This window comes from Lepisosteus platostomus, chromosome 3 (assembly GCF_059453375.1).
Source record: "Lepisosteus platostomus isolate fLepPlt1 chromosome 3, fLepPlt1.hap1, whole genome shotgun sequence".
Classification (NCBI taxonomy): domain Eukaryota; kingdom Metazoa; phylum Chordata; class Actinopteri; order Semionotiformes; family Lepisosteidae; genus Lepisosteus; species Lepisosteus platostomus.
This window is the reverse complement of record NC_142613.1, coordinates 34,047,791-34,065,615: the sequence shown is the minus strand read 5'-3', so window position 1 is coordinate 34,065,615 and position 17,825 is coordinate 34,047,791. Positions and strand designations below refer to the sequence as shown.

Here is a 17,825-nt window from a genome sequence, read left to right as displayed (position 1 = left end):
GCTTTATGTAAAACTATATATTCACAAGATAGATGTGAATAGACATATACCGAAATGCAGCCTGTATGCAGCTATTTTAGGATTAACACCAACCTCAGTTGAATAACTACTTGTTGAGTCAGTACAGGGTGAAATTAATACAGGACAAATCCATCTCATCAGCAACTTGTTTGCACATTAGATACAGAACATGTGCTTGTAGAGTCGACATATGTGCAGAATAATTTGTACATGCTGCAGTTAGCATTAGGTATTTACTACTTAAGGAATTTGCAGTCGTTCCAAAATGCTCAGCCAGAGCTATATTTGAGATATATTTTGTTATATGTGGTTCATATAATAAATCCAGTTCCAGGCAATTTACAAACTTTGTTTTGCTTCTGTGGTCTTCAGTAAATGAATGTGGTTTTTTTTATGTGCCAAACAATTCAGTCACTGTAATTCTAAAATGGAAATGTTTTATTATAATTTTCTTCAGACATGTACTTTGTATTCTAATAGCAGGATGGTCCTTTTTGTCTGGGATTAACTTGACTATTTCTGCTTTCAATATCTTTATACACCTCTTGGATCAGCTCTGTTTGTGTGCCCATGCTGTCAGTATGTGATAGCATGTCTGCAACTGGTGACAGCAGTCACCGGATCTACAGTATCTCACCAGCCAGTCCCATTCAGATGAGGAAATCTTTTACTCTGATGCCCTCACTGCGATATGGCAGTAGCCCAAAGGTTTACAGGTTTTTGAGCAAAGCTTGTTCCTAACATATGGGCCTTAATGTGAAGACCCAAGAAAGAATTACATTGGGCTCTGAATTGCACATAAGTATATGCTAGTCTTGCATAATGGAGAACTGCAATGTCATGTCACTCTTCACTACCATTTACAACTGATAGGCCAAATCAAAGTAGGATTTTGGGAGTATCGCACTGTTTTTTTTTTCCTTGTTTGGTCTAAGTCACGTAGCTCCTTAATAAATCTTATCACATCTGTGTGCCTCAGGCATCCTGGGTTACCTCCATTTGTTTCATGCTGAATGACTTTGAAATGTAAACTTTTAAGAGGGTGTGACGTTGATGCCGCACTAGTTATTTGATCATGTTTCCATCTAAGAAAAGCAGAGTAATTGTTCTCATGGCAAGTTCATGCTGAACCATTTCAAAACTTTTGCTGGTTTATTTTTCATTTTGAAGGTTTTGCAATATTTAAATACACAAGAGTAGCCATTAGAACCATTGTGAAAAGCAGTTATCTTTTCTCATTTACTCCTATTTCTCTTCACTTGCTTTGAAGATGACTGTAAATATGTATACATTTTGTATTTGTATTGTACATGACACCAAGACCTTCCACCTTTGTTCCTGATCTAGTTCATCATGTACAGGTGTCTCATGAAATGCAAGCCAAGACTATACGTATTTTTTTCTGTCCCTTATGCAACAATAAAATAGACCTACACCTTGTTAAATTGATTTTTGCAGTACCACAGACAGATCTCTTTTAATGTTTCCTGAACATAATGAATTGGAGAGCACATAACAGATTTCTTTGTCATCTCATACTTGCTTGGTGGCAAACATTGAGCATTGCTTGGATTGTGATAATGCCTATGCACCACAGGCCATACAATATGATCACCAGTCAGGGCATTTTACACAAGAGATTCTATGTTGTCCACAGACTATTGAAGCCAATGTGTAGGAATGGAGCACTTCACAAAATATTTTATACTGTAGTACATCTCTGTTAAAGTTATTAAGGCACTTTACAGATACTTTACAGATATAGACAGCTGCTTTTCTGCACATAGCTTGGCTGTGCATGGATATTGAATGCTTGACCTTGAACTCCCTTTGCCACACCAGATGAGAGACATAAGAAAGTGTAACTATTGAGTTATAAGATGCTACTCTTGAGTTTCTCGCTCATTCTTTAAATCTTGGAGAGTTCTAAAATGCATGTAGTTTAAAAAATATGGTATTTTATTTTGGGAGTATCCTTAATCCACATACTAATTGCTTATCAGTGACATACTTGAAAATGATGTATGGTCCAACCCCTGTGTGATAAGGTCCAATTAGGTACATATTACCATTGTCACTAATAACTAATACAGACTTGACATGTTTTATAAATTAAGCATGTATTAGTCATTTCCAAGCATTTATCAAGCTATCCTTAAGTATTGAACTTCTGTACCAAAACATAGCTTACAAGTGACCCCTGAAATAATGTTATTGAAAGTGTTTGTATAATCTAAACCAGTACGTGGGTATTGTTAACCTGTTTTATGTTAGTCACTAAAGGGAACATCTGTTTTACAGCAGTCTCAAATGGTTTGGTATGTATGATAGCATAGACATCTGTTATGTCAAGAAGTACTTCTGATTGGGTTTTTTGTATTAGAATCTACCTTCTTTTCTCATTTATGTCATCCTAGACCTTGTGATAGTCTATAGGAATCTGAACATAATATACAGAATATCAAATCAGACCAACTTAAAACTGCAAGAAATTCAAAACGTTTTCAGGAAAACAATCTTTATGTCTGTGCAGACATTTTATTGAACCAAAATGAAGTAGGTTGTGCATTACACTAATTAAAATTTGTAATCAACTGGTTGTATACAGTTCAAGTCACTGGTAAGCAATGTGTCTTCCTTTCACTAAGCTGTAGATGTTTTGTAACTTTGTGCCAGGTTGCAAAAGCTGTATTACGGGATTTTGAGTCGCTCCGCTCAGACCCAGTTCAAGTCTGTGCCTGTTCACCTTGTCACTGAGCCCTAGATGACACATGCTTTTTTGGCTCATCCCACAAGTGTTCAATGGAGTTCAAGTCTGGCAAATAGCCAAGATCCACAATCTGTACTCTTTTTTTTTCTAAAACCATGCATCATATAGTGATGTTTTTCATATTTATTCTATTAGCAGCAAACCTATAAAGAGACATAATTAAAGGAAAAGTGTGATTCAGGGTACATTAAAGTACAGACAATTCCATTTTTTGGAGGGTGTCATTAAAATATTCAACATTAATAAAAAAAACGAAGTAGTGGGTGGTTTTGATCATCAAAGCAGTTTGTTAAACACATACAATTTCCTGTTACATTTGAACCCCAATATCCCACTTCTCTTATGTAGTCAATATTGTTGTAGGTTTACTTTACATTTTAGATGTATCTAAATTAACCTCAGATTCTTTGTGATCCTCCTGAATAATAAATAAAATGTTGCCTTCTATAGGACCTGATGGAGATCTCAAGCTGTGGCCTTGACCTGAATTTCCACAGGAAAGTTCACAATTGTAGAAATGCTTTGGGCAGCTACATTCTTGGCTCATTCAGTCAAAAACATGCCACTATTCGCCAAGTTGTTGCTAATTAGTCAGGAATGAATAAGTGTGCTTAAGTCCCTCTCCTTAAACCTGATGGCTTTCTTACCGACTTGTGTTTTAATAATGGCAGGGTTGAGTCAGCTGAGTGCTCCTGGGCTTCAGCATGAAAGTCAAAGTGGGCAGCCATTTGAGGCTGGGTTGTTAAAGTCTCACACTAAACAATTAGGCCTCTTGTCCCTTTAGAAGAAGAGGGTTTAATTATAATGCAATGTTTATTTTGGATTAGACCCAATCTAAATATGGAAGAGGATTTGTTCCTGTTTTGTCCCTCAGGTTGCATGAAAAGAGATGGTGTCTGCAAAAGACAGCAGTACAACTTTTGTATATTGTCGGGTAAGCCAGAAGAGTTTGATGTGATTTTTTATGGATTCAACAAGTTCCTCGAAAAGTACTTTTTCTTATACATACTGTACAAAGTTGGTCAAATTGGAGGTTTCTTATTTATCGTGAATACTGCACTGAGGGTATGTCAATAAAGTATTAGCGAAAAATTATCAGTTTGGTAAACAGCGAATTTGTGTCTCAGGCAAATTGTAATTCAAAATAAAATGCAATTAAGTAAGTTATTACATATTATTGCAAGGTGTACAGTAGTGAAAGTGATAGTTAAGCAAAAAGACAATCAGTTTCTCAGACTGAAAGACTCAGTCCACACAATAACAAGCTTTTACGTGTTTTTTTTTGTATCTATTAATAAAATATTCTTATGATTGGATACTGTAGCACTTAGAAAGTTTTAATTTGATTTACATTTTTTAAATAAGGTAGGGTAAATATACCTGGGACAGGAAAAATGAATTGCCACATCTCTTTTGTTACAATATTTCAGCAGATGTAAAATAAAAAAAAACATAATGTATGAAATACTGTTTTGTTCTCATTTAAATTAATTCTTTAACGACAGCATTCAATGTTTTCTGTATTACCCAGTACTACATCTCTAGATGACATACTGAACTGAAGTACTTTATAAGTATTATAGAATAGCTGGTGGCGATGTGCCTTATAACAGGTCTCAGTAAAACAATCAAAATTCAATCCAAGAAAAAAAAACAGTGCTCTTTTATGTTTTAAAGTGGGAGGAGAGACAAAGCCTGAGCTCATGTTTGGGCTCTACCTTAACTTCCTCTCTATGCCCTAGCCAGGCAGCTAGACTGCTTACCAATTTAAAAAAACACAAGTCTTTCACAATTCCAAAAGCCCTCACAATCCAGAGCACCTTAGGCTCCACAGTCGTTTGGACATGTTTTTCCTTTTCCCCTTTTCCCTCTCATGTGGCACAGCCTAGAGGATCTGATGTTTACCCTCGGCAACAGGTGGAAGATCAATCCTGAAGCCTCTGCTTCCTAGTGTTTAAATTGTAAATATTGCCCAACATGTACTACGTGGGAATGTAGTTCAGACAACAGACAACTACTGTCTTGCAGTATTTTTTCTGCTAATTATTATTTATGCCACACGCACTGATTAAACTGTTTGGCAATATGGTGAGAAGATGCAATGTCCTGTACCTGTATAAGGTGTTGAAACACTCCTCCGCTTTGCGCAATATTTCTGCTGAGTAAGACACGACAAAACGTGTGACAGCAGCAGTCACACAAAATGCATACTTGTGAATTTGCATGTGCAAAAGTGATGTGTGCCCACGCAAAGGCACATAAATCGTCTATTTTTAAACACCCTGCAAAAGTTGCTCCACTCAGTGAAAAAGACAATGCCACATTGTGGAAATTCTGCTGCCAGAAGTCTTGTGGCCTCACGTAGGATCAGACTGGCACTGGATTCTGCTGGGTGAGCCCATTATGAGTAATGCTACCTCTCAAGTCCAGAGAAATTCAAAGGCCTGATCAACCATCCCAGCTTCAACTCTGTATTTTCTTCGCTGTAGATTCTAAAGTCAATCAAGGCTCATATGCACTGCTTACTTTACACCATGAGTGCCTGTCTCCAGTCCTTAAGGGCCGCTGTCCAGCAGGTTTTAAAGGCCTCTGTAAATCTACAGCTCCTCAAGAACAAGGAAAGGCTTCAGCTTGTCCACTGAAGCAAATAATGAGTCCATTATGAAATTGAGAGCTTAGGGGGAAAGAAACTATTAACCTTCTGGCCTTCTAGGACTGGAGTTGTGCACCCCTGCATTTAACATTGCCTAGTATACAGTAAGAGCCCCGAGAGATTCATTCAACATTTAATTTACCTTTGCTGTAAAGTTTCAATAAAAAAAAACACTTATGAAACAATCTGAAGTGGATACTTTGTGTTACGTACCGTATACTGGTTAAATTGTCATGAAAAAACATTATGTAAATCTTTAAATAACACAAGTTTGAAACCTGGGGGATGTTTGTACATTTGGTCCTCTGAAGTATTAAATACTTATTGTAATGTTTTGTGTGTTTTGAAACAAATCTCTTTCTTCCTTGTTTTAAACTTTACTGAAAGGTGAGCACACTCAACACTGTCAACATAATTTTTCTTCTTTCCTTCTGGAACACCTGATTCCTATTTGTAAGTTCCTGCTCTGTCTGTCTGCTGAAGGTGGTGAATTTGTCATAATGTTAGCATCCAAAGCATAGAACAATGGAACATTACTGAGGTGTTGGGCTAGAAACACAACAGACTTTGGGAGGTAACGATACATCAGCAGCGAGAGGAGTTCTAACACCAAGCTTTTGTCTTTAGTTTCCTCTGTTCTGTTATTAGATGCTCCTCTTCCCTAATCTAAGAGGTCTGTAAGAATAAGTTCAATTCATAGGTTTGCCATTGTAAAGAAAAATGCTTCTGTGTATTTTCTTTCAGTATCAGATTATTGACCTATATTTCAAGGATTTGTTTGCCTGGGACACAGACAGAAGCAATATAATCTCTTCATACCACTTTCCTAGATGGTCTCACCTGCTTCATGGAGTGAGCATCTATAGGGAAAATGAGTGTTGTTCCATCTCTGTACCCACCAGCTCTTGGCCTCTTGTTTTAAAGGCCTGAAAGTGTATAAATAAGCAATACTTTTTGTGATGTGAACACATTTCAGGGAGGTTAATGCTGAGTCTAAGACCAGTGAAACTGTGGTCCAAGCTGTCTGGATTGGAGCTATTACTTATCAGCTTGTTAACTTGTAAATTTAGCACTGACAAGGAAAATTGACAAAATAATAAATTATTTTGTCACACCCCATATCCTGCTTCAAGCAGGATTTTATGAAGGAGTAAAAGCAGTGTCAGTGTTCTTCAAAGAAAACAGATAAAACCATTGAAGAATACTTGGCCATTATGAAGATCCCCAAAATCTTAGTGAAGCTTTATCTTACTTTAAGTAAATAATATTTACCAAATATAATGACAAGACACGGCCTGCCAAGAGAATGACTACAGCCATTACCCTGAATTTCTATTTAACACTTTTAAGTAAAACCATATGAGAAACAAACATGTTTTCATTTTACATAACCACAGAACAGGGTTTTTCAATACTTTTAACAGAGCATGAAACCATAAGTGAGAGATTTTGGCAGTCCTGCTTCGAGAAATAAAACTCTCTTTCCAGTGACATATTTCTGTAAAACAGTCAAAACGTGAGAAAAAGTATTATTACTATTATTGTTATTGTTGTTGTTGTTGTTGTTTGTTGTTTCTATAGACGCACAAAATTAATGCTTTTTGAGGGAACTCTATTTCTTCTGAGTACTTGGTATGACAGAGCACCACTTCAGAGTTCATGACATAAAAATCCGAGATCAGCCATTTCTTTTTCCAGCTTAAGTGTTTGCCAGTATAGTGAGCAGATTACTGTCAGTCAGTTCTAAAATGTTTATGCTGATTCTCCTGCGTTGGCCGAACCTGGAATTCCAACATTGAATACTGGTGACAAGAACTCCAAGGGAAATATAGTTAATAAGATAGAGGTTGTACACCTGACTCTTGCTATGAATACCTTCCTTACCCAAATAATGAATACTTTTTCTTCTGTAACCATTTTTGTTCGATTTTTTTTTGTTAAACCATTCTAATGTTATATACTCCTGATCTGTACATTTCTATTTGCTTTCAAAGCACTGGGTGCAGTTATGGTGTGGACAATTGATACTGTGTGTGTCTGTCCTTCAAATGTGTTTTGTAAGCAGATATTCCTCTGCATTAGATGAAGCCAGCCAGCAGAAGCTGATTGCCAGTGCACTAATCTAAAGGAGTTATTGTCTTAATTAAGGTAAAAATGTTCCTTGGCCCTTTCTCAACAGGGGTCACTACTGCCTATTGAGATAGAGTTAAATTGTTGAATTTCATCTCCAGAAGAAAAAGATGAAAACTTTTCATTTGCCTTAGATTTTATTCCAAGATCCCGTGCAGCAGAGAACAAAGATTGAAATCGATTTCTTCCTACACCACAAGTTATTTAAAGCCCCATGACACTGAATTGAGGTAAAACACAGAGAAGCCACTTTGTTCATTGTAATTGATAATTATGTAAGAGCAGATCCACTAACTTCTTTTCCGCAGTAAAAGAATCTGAATGAAGCAACAGTCATGTGCTTGTACAGAACTTTCATTTCTTTCATAATTTAATTCTGGATCCTCTGTTTTTTCTCTTTTCTGACTTACTGTTGGACAGTTCCGTAATTGGAATTACAGTACTACATTATGTGTCTCTTCACCTAACAATATGTATCAATCTGATTTTAAAATAATAGAATGTTTGTTAGGATGGTACACAGGGGACAAGAAATGAAAAAAATTCTAAATCCAATTTCTTCAAGCTGTTTTGCTGTTCACCAGTAGCATCGAATAGATGAAACAATGACACCTTTGATTGCAGAGGGAATCCTGCAGTCAAGTGATGTGCCATGTGCCACTCTCCATAACATTTTGCTGTATCTTTTCTAAACCCTTATATTGAAAGAGGAGTCCATGATAATTTAAGACATAGCTATTCTGCTTAACACTGGTTCTGAAACTTCTGTGAAAAGTGTTTCACAATCATTGAAATTTCTCAAGGAATGAGCTGCCGTCTGGTATTTGAGTCATATACCTAATCGTTGACACTAAAAGTCTCAATTTCCCATCTTTCTCATTGTTAGCTGTATTATTATTTCATTGACAGATTTATTAATTGGGCTTCTTGAATGAACTATCATAGATCTGTGGCAGAACATACTGGTGAAGGAATTGTTTCGGAAAAGGGGATTTCTTCTAATATAAAATACAACTCTCAGCTATGTTAACTTACACAAAATATCCACGACTTAAAAGGATTTATAAGAATTGGTAATTGTGGTAGTAACACACCATTCTGATCTACTTTAAAAGTAAAAAAATTCAATAATAAAGAAATCAGCATAAGTATTGTAGCGGCTTAACAGGTTTGTGCTTTGTTGGTGCATATTTACAAAAAAAGAAAGAGTTCAAGCTTTGTTGTTTATTCAGTTTGAGCACAAAACAATCTATTTTATACATTACATTAAGTACTGTAGTTCAGTGAACTAAGAACCACAGATGAATGTAAACAACACCTACAAGTAAAAATATGTGTCAAAGAATGTTGATACTATAACATAGTGTGGCCAATTTAGGTATCATAAGAGAGATGCCATCTTCGCTGTCATTTTTTTATGTACTTTCTTTAACCCTCATGTTTTAACATTACACCTTGAACTTGGAGTTCAGACATTTTATTCTGTACTTCAGTGCTCCTGTCGAACATGTGCTCTGGGTCTGAAGCCAAATCTGGGTTTCAAGACAGCCATTTTCTGATGAACTCCAGAGCATCGTTTCTGTTTGACATTTTTCTGGAAATGAGTTTGAGATCATTATCGTCATAGAGTAGAGGACAAAATCTGCTTTTTATCTTATTGTCAGATGCAGTAGCATGGTGAAATAAAGTAATGTGGTACATCTAATTTAATTCTATGAAAATGACCACAAACATTTGTAAACACTGTATGTAACCCAGACTCTGTCAGAACTTCTTCCATGTATGCGTGTTGTACAGGTCTCTTTTTTTCTGCATCTCCTATATGTGGTAGAGTCATTGGGAAGGTTCTTTTTGTGTTAAGCACCAGCTGAGTTCTTAATCACAAGCTAATTGGTTTCAGTTTTCTATTTGGGGCATATTTGTAAACTTGTTTAAACTCTTAAAGGATCAAATGGGATTTATCATTGGTATCAATCCTGTACCAACGTCTGAGTTACAGAACTGCCTTTATTAATGTGTGTTGCCTGCAATGTAACCAGTTGACCTCAGCAGAAGGAAAAAAAGAAGTATCTGATACAGTGTCATTTCCACCTGTGCCTGTCCATCATAAACTGATCAATGAATAAGAGATGTTTGAAGCTGTTCAGGTACATTAAAAGCAATATCTGCTACACCTGAGCCAAATAGAATACTAATTGTAAATTAATAATACAAAAAAAGTATAGCCAGCGACTTTATGCAAACTTATTCGTATTTGTTGTACATTTCACAATATCACAATCTATTTTTTACTTAAATAATGACACGTAATCAGATTTTTGTTGTCTTGCCACCACTATTTTGTTGTGATCCAGATGGTCTGTGCAAAGTAGGGCTATGGGAAACAATTTATTTTTTGCGACGAATAATTTAAAAATGCGGTTTCCCAATGTTGTAAAACTGTTAATATCATGATGAGATAATCAGCTAATAATAATGCGAAAATCTTGTGCTCAGTCTACTTGTTGATTAGGCTACTTAAAGTTTCAGAACAATTTAAAAATTCCGTTCTGGATTAAAGTGTCCGGTTTTTCTGGCCACCCCATTATGACCACTTTATTCAGACTACAGTGTGTTGTTGTATTTAAAAGAGGGAGATAAACGAGAAAATTAGAACACTGAACTTTAGCTGCAGATTTGGATAATTTGATATCGTCTGCTTCAAATGATCAAAAAACTCTTGAATAAACTCTTGAATAAAACACTGCTTTTTAAATTAATTATATTAATTATAATGCAAGTATTATTAATAATAATTACGGTATTTCCTCTAAGTGTTCTGCTTTCAAATTGTATCCACATTATACACCACTAAATTAAAAATAATATTTATTAATGTTGTTTTTAAGTGAGGGGAAAAAAGCCAATCCACACAAAATGTAATTGAAGATGTCCGAGAGAGGAGGTAGAGCTCATATCCCGCAATGAGCGCGGTGCTGATACGGGAATTTTTTCACTGCAGTGCCTGATGTAGAAGGGGAATTCATGTACATGTGTGCTTGACCTCTTTACATTTCATGATCTTCCACCTCCGAAACAGATTAAGAGTTTTTTTATTATTATTATTTATCAGTGGCGTTTTCTCCCTTTACGTCTGTACGTTTAAATGCTGCAGGGGAGACTATTCTACCAATCCTGCCGCTGCAGGATCTTGATTTGGAAAAGGAATAATAAGAAGTTTGTTTATTAAGGCGACAGAGCTCATATTTGATCAGGTCCATATAAATGTTTTCAAATAAGGACGCTTTCGGTCCTCCCTTGCCTGGTGATGTTGGGAAGTGAAACACTATGAGCGTTTGCTCGGTATTCAGCGCAAGGGTACCAGCCACCTTCCCAGGACATTTTTTTTTCTTTTTAATCTGATGCTGCAAGGCGTGCCTCGCTCCTGTGCATGTGATATAGCGAAGGGGAGGCGGTTTTCTAAAAGAGTTTGCAGGGATCCTGATTGCATCACTTGAGAGCCTGACGACCCAGGAGGGGTTTGCAGTTAGCATTGGGTTGCTGGATATTTGGTCGTTGTCGCCACTGTACTTAATTGTTCTCGGGCGGACAAGAAAAGAAGAAGGGTCTGGTTTTCACCATGGGAGCAGCCACCTCTGCAGAGCATGCGGACAAGAGTCAAGAAGCTACAGCTGGTGAGCCGCAGAATGCGGAGGTGAATGAAATCCAGGAGGGACAGGGTGCTGAAGCCAAGGTAAAATGTTGCATCCAATGTGTCGCAACAGATTTCTCGCTAAAGTCCGATTTCTTCCAGGACTTTGATCCTGCAGGCCAGCATTCGTGTGACAATAACGATGTTTCCTGAAGGAAACATAAGGGGGCACCAATTGGGGAAGTAATAATTGGTAGAGGAGTTGAACTGAAAAGTGTCTTAATCCAGTGCTTCCTATACTTTATTTCCCTTGGCCTCTCTTAAAATGTTTAGACAAACGCGTTTATTTCTCAGACGGTTGGGCTTTTTATACATTGACTTCCCAGTATGTATTCCTTCCAGATGAAGTTTTGCTGTTGGTTTGAAAGAAAAGGCTATTTTATACAGTGCGTTTTAAGTCCAGTTGTGCGCTGCTATGTAATGAAATACTGAGACTGCAGTTGCGCCTCCGCAGTAATAAAAATGCTGAACTAGTATCCCGTTTGATTTATGGTCCTATGCCTTGGATCCAGTGGCCGGAGAATACAGAGCTGTTCTGGCTCAAATAAGAATTTTGTATAATAAACGTCGCATTCATCTTTATTGTGGGGTGTATTCTGTATTTTTATTTTATATATTTATACAAATTTGTTTGAACTGTAAGTCAAATCTGATGTTTTTATAAGACCTTCTGAAGAATGTTAGTGGTTTTTCTTTGTATCTTAAGAAGTAAGAAGGAATATTTTCTGAAAATGATTATTTACTTTAGAAAATGTCCTGCTGCGCAAGTTGGGATGAGATTCTTAAGAAGGTTTGTAGCAGACAGTATATTTATAGGACTCTGTGCAGTGCGCTGCGTTAGTTATTTGTAATTACCAAAAGAAACGTCCTATTCTCTGAGTGGAGATTCTGTGCATCGTCCTCTTCACTTCCTCTAAGTACTTATTAGGAGAACGCTGCCGTTTTGTTCTGGCTGCTGACGTAGTGCAACTGGGACGTGACCAGTCGTGGTCTGATGTCAAGCTTCTCTACTATATAGAGATGTTTTGACTGGTTTTCCATCGATGATTAACGATAGGAAAATGCTGTCACTCTCCATTCCTGCTAAGTAGTTGTGTATCAACAGTATTTTCATGCTGTACCTTTTGATTTTTAATTAATAAGTAAATGCCCTCTACAACTCCCTGCACGTAACTTCAATTTATGAATTACAGTGCTTTCCTGGGACTCCTGGAGTTACTTGGGACAGTGAAAAAATAATGTATCTGTGGCTTGATCCAGTAAATACCACTGGATAGACAAGGCCTTATTAAGGGTTTGACATCTTGATCATGTAGTTCCTCTACTCTCCACGAAATAGGAGCAGATTAAAGAATATAGTTTTAAAGGTATCTCATTATCATTATCATTATCCCAGGTATCTTACATGGCCTTTAATGTATTTAGCTATTTTTACCTTAGCACATCTAAAAACAGTTTACCAATCAGTTCTCATTTTTTTAAAGTTCAGATTTTTCATGTTTGCTTCCTTTTCAGTATAACTTGTACAGTTATTTGTTTATGGGCTAATTTATTAAGCTTCCTATGTTTACCATTTACAGCACAATGAAGTTGCTGATAGCCTCATGCAGTACTGAGCTGGCAAGTTCAGAGCATCAATGCATCAGCTCCAAAACGTAATGGAGTACTCTCTAGTCTTCAGTGGTAAGATACAGTGGTACTCCCTCATCGGTATATGAGAGAGAAGAGTTTCATTGTGCACATTACTGCAACTATTCCAACTCATCCTGAATGTCTCCTGAAGTTTGGCAATGAGAATGTTCTCATGTTTGCTCCATTGCATTCCCTGTATCTAATTATCTGTTGCGTTACATGCCATAAAGGTCATTCCCAATTCCTACTGGTAACTTAAGACTGCAGTCCTTGAAAATTGTAACACCTTTCTTGAAGATTTCCTTGTACTTTTTCTCACTGTGTTAGAGAATACAGAGATGCAACTATGTTACAACTTATGTTAACGTACATTCCAGGCTACAAGCTACTTAATTTCAGATCTCATTCTCGATGACTTCATCCCTCTATTAGACCAAATTTAAATAGCAAATTTTTTCTCACATGCTTTTTTAGACACACACGTCAGCTTTTTTACACACACACATCAACACAAAAGTCAATTAAATTCGTAGTATTAAACATTCAGACAGGATTAGATTAATAGATTAAGAGCATTTTAAGGCAATTTTATAGGTAGATTCCCAGTCTCTGTCTACCCCTAAAAGTTTGGAAAACAGACTTCAAAATTCTTCCATACTCACTACAGCTTGGAACCTGTGTTACAGCATTAAACTGCCCAGTCTACAAACTTGACCACATTAAAAATGTCATGCTAAAAGAGTGATGTGGATGCCAGCTGTCAATATGCTGCATCAATTAAACAATATCTGTACTGGAGTTGTCATAAAAACACAGAGCACTCTATTATGTCTTTCATTTCTATGTTCTCAATCAATGTTAGGGAAAGTTGATTTAAAAATTAAACAATTACAGTAACAAGTTACTCGTGTAATGGATTACTTTTTTAATTAACAAGAGGACTTTTTATAGATACAGATATGTATATATTGTGTGTAATTAATTCATGTAATGTAAATGTAACTGTAAATATTCACTGCATTTCTTGTAAAATATTCCCTTACACATAAATTCTAAATAAATTGTAACTGTAGTGGGTAACTTTTACCTTGTCTGGACACCTTCAAAACACAAACTTCACTGAGAGTATTTTTGTTGGAGAGATACTTTTGACAGAAACAAGCTTCACAGTGTGTTTGTGCAGAATTTGATTTATTTTCCTACCTTTCAAGTATATCTTATTTGTGCTTCTTGTATTTTATTTACCTTGTTAAACTGTTGTTGTTTTGCTGTATCATTGCTATTTTTGCAATTAATAAACGTTTTGCATTTAAGACGCTGAATTAGAAAGGTCTCATTTTAAAATATGCTGAATCCTAGCTACTGTATATACACGAACGTCTTATTAATTATTTGTCTATTAAAGTCTGTTAAAGGAATTAAGTCTACTCTACTTCTCAAAGGTAGTCATGTTGAAAGAGGTCGCTTTAGTTCAACTGAACTTACAGACTGTGATTATTTTATATGCAAAGTTACTTTTGTTCTCTACAGGCACTGGTGATGTCTATTGTTAGTTTTTTCTCTTCATATTTAATAGCTTTAGATATTAGATAAATAGCATATTTTATAGCTGTGTTTTGTGCACTGTGCATTATTAATTAATCATCAGCCTGCATATACAAATCATCGCTTTTCTAAGCTCAGTTAAGTCCTGTGAATATGCCAAAAATGCATCGATTAAGTCACACCATACTTTTCCTAGGCAGTATACATTTAAACAGTGCTGAGAAGTTGTCTTAACTTAAAATGCACTTGATTCACATGCCTTACAAAATCACAATAACTGTATTTTTTCAGTAAAAAGTAACGTCTAAATTCTATATGTTACAGTATGCTTTGTTTGCAAAATTAGCTTTCTGTTTTTGAAACTGGAAAATAAACATACAGAGACTTTTTACCTCTTTATTTTGAGGTTAATTATTTCTAAAAGCCTTCCATATTTTGCTTATTAACACTGTTTTGTTACCAAATGTGAGTTTTGTTTTATTCAGTTTTTAAAAAGCACACAATCTCACCAGCTCCTTGCCTTCGCTCAGGCTAGAAACATTTTGAACTTTGCCAGCAAGAACCCTGAGATTATATTTGCTGCAGTTAGATGCTCACAGTCCTAACTAAGGTGAAGATTTCAGAAATCGGCAAGAATGGGAGGAGGTTCTCCTTAAATGCCACACATATACAGTGGGTAGCACCTCGATCTGGACTGTGTGAGTGGCACTGAAAGTGTTAGTGGAGCTGTTGAGCACTTTGCTTGAGATGTGGCTGATAAACATCCTCTCTGGGATACAAAGGAATTTAAGAAATGCTCTTTTCAGAAGTAGGTCACTGGCTGCTGAATGAATATGTGCTCCTCAGACTTCCCATGTCCTTCTTAGTGAAGCGCTTTTATTTTAGGTAGGGTAGGTCCCTAGGGAACCGACTGCAGACTTACCCTTAAATGTTTTCTCAATCTGTAGCACTTCCTTTGCAGACTGTTTCTGGCTGTACAACTCTGGAAGTGGCTCCTTCAATGATACTCATACTAATGGTTGAAATGGCACTGAAAATAACAACTGTGCCTTGCTTTGGAAACCTGGTGTAGCGTATTATAGATCTAGCCTATCAAAGGATGATTAAAAACGCTGCACCGATTCGGCAGCATTGTGACCACTTTGTACCTGGATCCTGTCAGAGTTCTGAAGCTAAGCAAAGCTGGGCATTGCCAGCAACTGGGATGGGAGGCCTCCAAGGAAAAGCAGGTTGGTGGAAAACCAAGTTGGACCAGGAAGGTGGCATTTTTCCCTTTAGCCATAATTTCAATACCAATGTCCCAGTAAGGTAACAAGGAGCACTGTGACGTAAGAGGTGCCATTCTTTGGATGAGATTTTAAACTAAGGTCATGACTACTAGATGATTAAATATCTCATGATACTGTTTTAAAGAGTTGAAGCACTAATCTCAGTGTCCTAGTTACATGTCATTCTGGGCTGGTATAATCTAGCATTCTTGAAGTTCCCCTTTTCATCAAGGAAGTACTTTTCTTTTATTGCTTCTCCAGCTGACCTGCTGTGCATTGGGGCTGCTGGTACATAATGGCTCACCAGGGTGGGTGAGGGTCTGTGGTGAATGAAATGGGTCCACTCTTAGGAGTAAAAGCACTTTGAGATTCTTTGAGATGAAACGTGCAATATAAATACTGTACAGTTGTAACATTTGATGGTTGATGCATTGGCTTAATTAAAATAACTTTGATTAACTAAAAAAAACGCAGTGATCAAAACTTATAGTAATCATCTAAACAAACAACAAGATGATGACCATAATAGTTAGGGATGCGAAGTGGGTTCTAGTTGTGAAGCTGGCTTAGTCTCTTTGGTGGAGACTAAGAGGGTGGGTTTTTTAAGAACATATTAATTTGCAGCTATTTTTTCTTCCTTTGTAGATCCCTAAACATTTCCTGATAAGGCAGCCTTGCCTAGTTAATCTGCTGACTTATTTTAAGGCTCCTTTCCAATTAAGGATCATACTTGGTAATGGTGTCACTCAGAAGCTTCACGTACTGCAACACTTTTCTGAATTTATCAAGGGCTCAGCTTGCTTGTTCAGTTCCTCGATATCTTCTGTTTTGCCTTTCTTCTGCACTCTTCACTAGTTTTTCAAGGTGTTCTTCGGTCAGTTCTTTCCCATGGCCATCAAGTATGACATCGCTTTCTTCCATGTGAGCAAATCCTTCTCCACTATCATGCTGAGCAATGCCTAAACTGCATATCACCTCATTGTCTGCGGAAGGGAACCACAAACTCATTCACAGCCTTCTTTACTTGGGCTTCGACAGCAAACAGTGACAGTTTGGAGTTTTAGCTTGTCCATTGCCTTCTTTATATTTGTGATGCAGTCCTTCCATTAGCTTCTCTTAGACTACATTTTGGAAGGCGTTTTGTCACTGATTGAAGTTCACTTAACAAAAGACGATACTTACGGATGTGCAACATTACCGTAACATTCTGCACCCCCAGAGTTGGACTGTTCCAATGACCTCCTACCTTTTACCTTAAGCCTCACCTTTTCCTGTCTTTTCCTTCAATTAAAATGGAGAGGGATACCCATCCTCTCTCTTACTCTCTTCTGCATCCACTATAATGAAAAAGGCAGTAAAACTGACAGTGAGTTTGTGAAGTCTTTTCCCCCCCCACAAACACAGAACCAGGAGTGTTAGATACAATGTGAAAACAAGACCGCATTCAGATCCAGATGTTGGGTAGTGGGTACTTGTGCAGCGGGCAGGATGAGGTTCGCTCACTAGCTCGATTCATCTCACAGTCCTAGTCTGTTTCACCGCTTTGAAAGGTGCGCTTTTGGTTTCATCCTGCTTTGCTCTTATTCCATCCAAGGTCACGTCTGCCAGACTGAATCGTGAATTTGCAAATGCAAAAATTTGCAGATGTTGAGACATTGCTGTACAATAAATTATTATTTACAGACTTTAGAACAAGGAAACAGATAGGACCTCCAATTACATGACCTAAAGCTCACATAGACGTCTTCATGAGAGGCTGTATCAGTCAAACGTACAATCTTAAAGGAATCTGCGAGACAGTAGTAGAACCCTGATTCTAATATAAAATTGTAATGTATGGGGATTTACTTGTTGGAACTGTTTTCTTTGGTGAACGTATGCCTCCTTGGCAGCTATATTATATGTAATGTCTAACTAGAAAGTAGTTCCGTTCAATCCAGTAAATGAGAAAAGCAGCCTGCAACACAGTCCTTGCCTTCCATTATTTTTATTTCTTTTAGTAATTCATTTTATCACACATACACGACAATACTGAAAAGCAATACAAATACACCAAATGCTATTGGCCCCAATACTCATTTGTAGCATTTCTAATGCCCCTTAGTACATATTGTT

At 36.9% G+C, this 17,825-nt stretch overlaps 1 protein-coding gene across 1 annotated transcript in view; it reads left to right on the top strand.

Moving 5' to 3' along the window:
* Positions 1 to 10,923: 10,923 nt before the first annotated feature.
* The window catches only part of akap12b (A-kinase anchoring protein 12b), a 67,651-nt gene continuing 60,749 nt past the window's right edge, over positions 10,924 to 17,825 (top strand). The window contains exon 1 of the mRNA XM_088625391.1: positions 10,924 to 11,307. Coding sequence (XP_088481517.1) covers positions 11,194 to 11,307 — 114 coding nt within the window. The 5' untranslated portion in view covers positions 10,924 to 11,193. The remainder of the gene's footprint in view (positions 11,308 to 17,825) is intronic.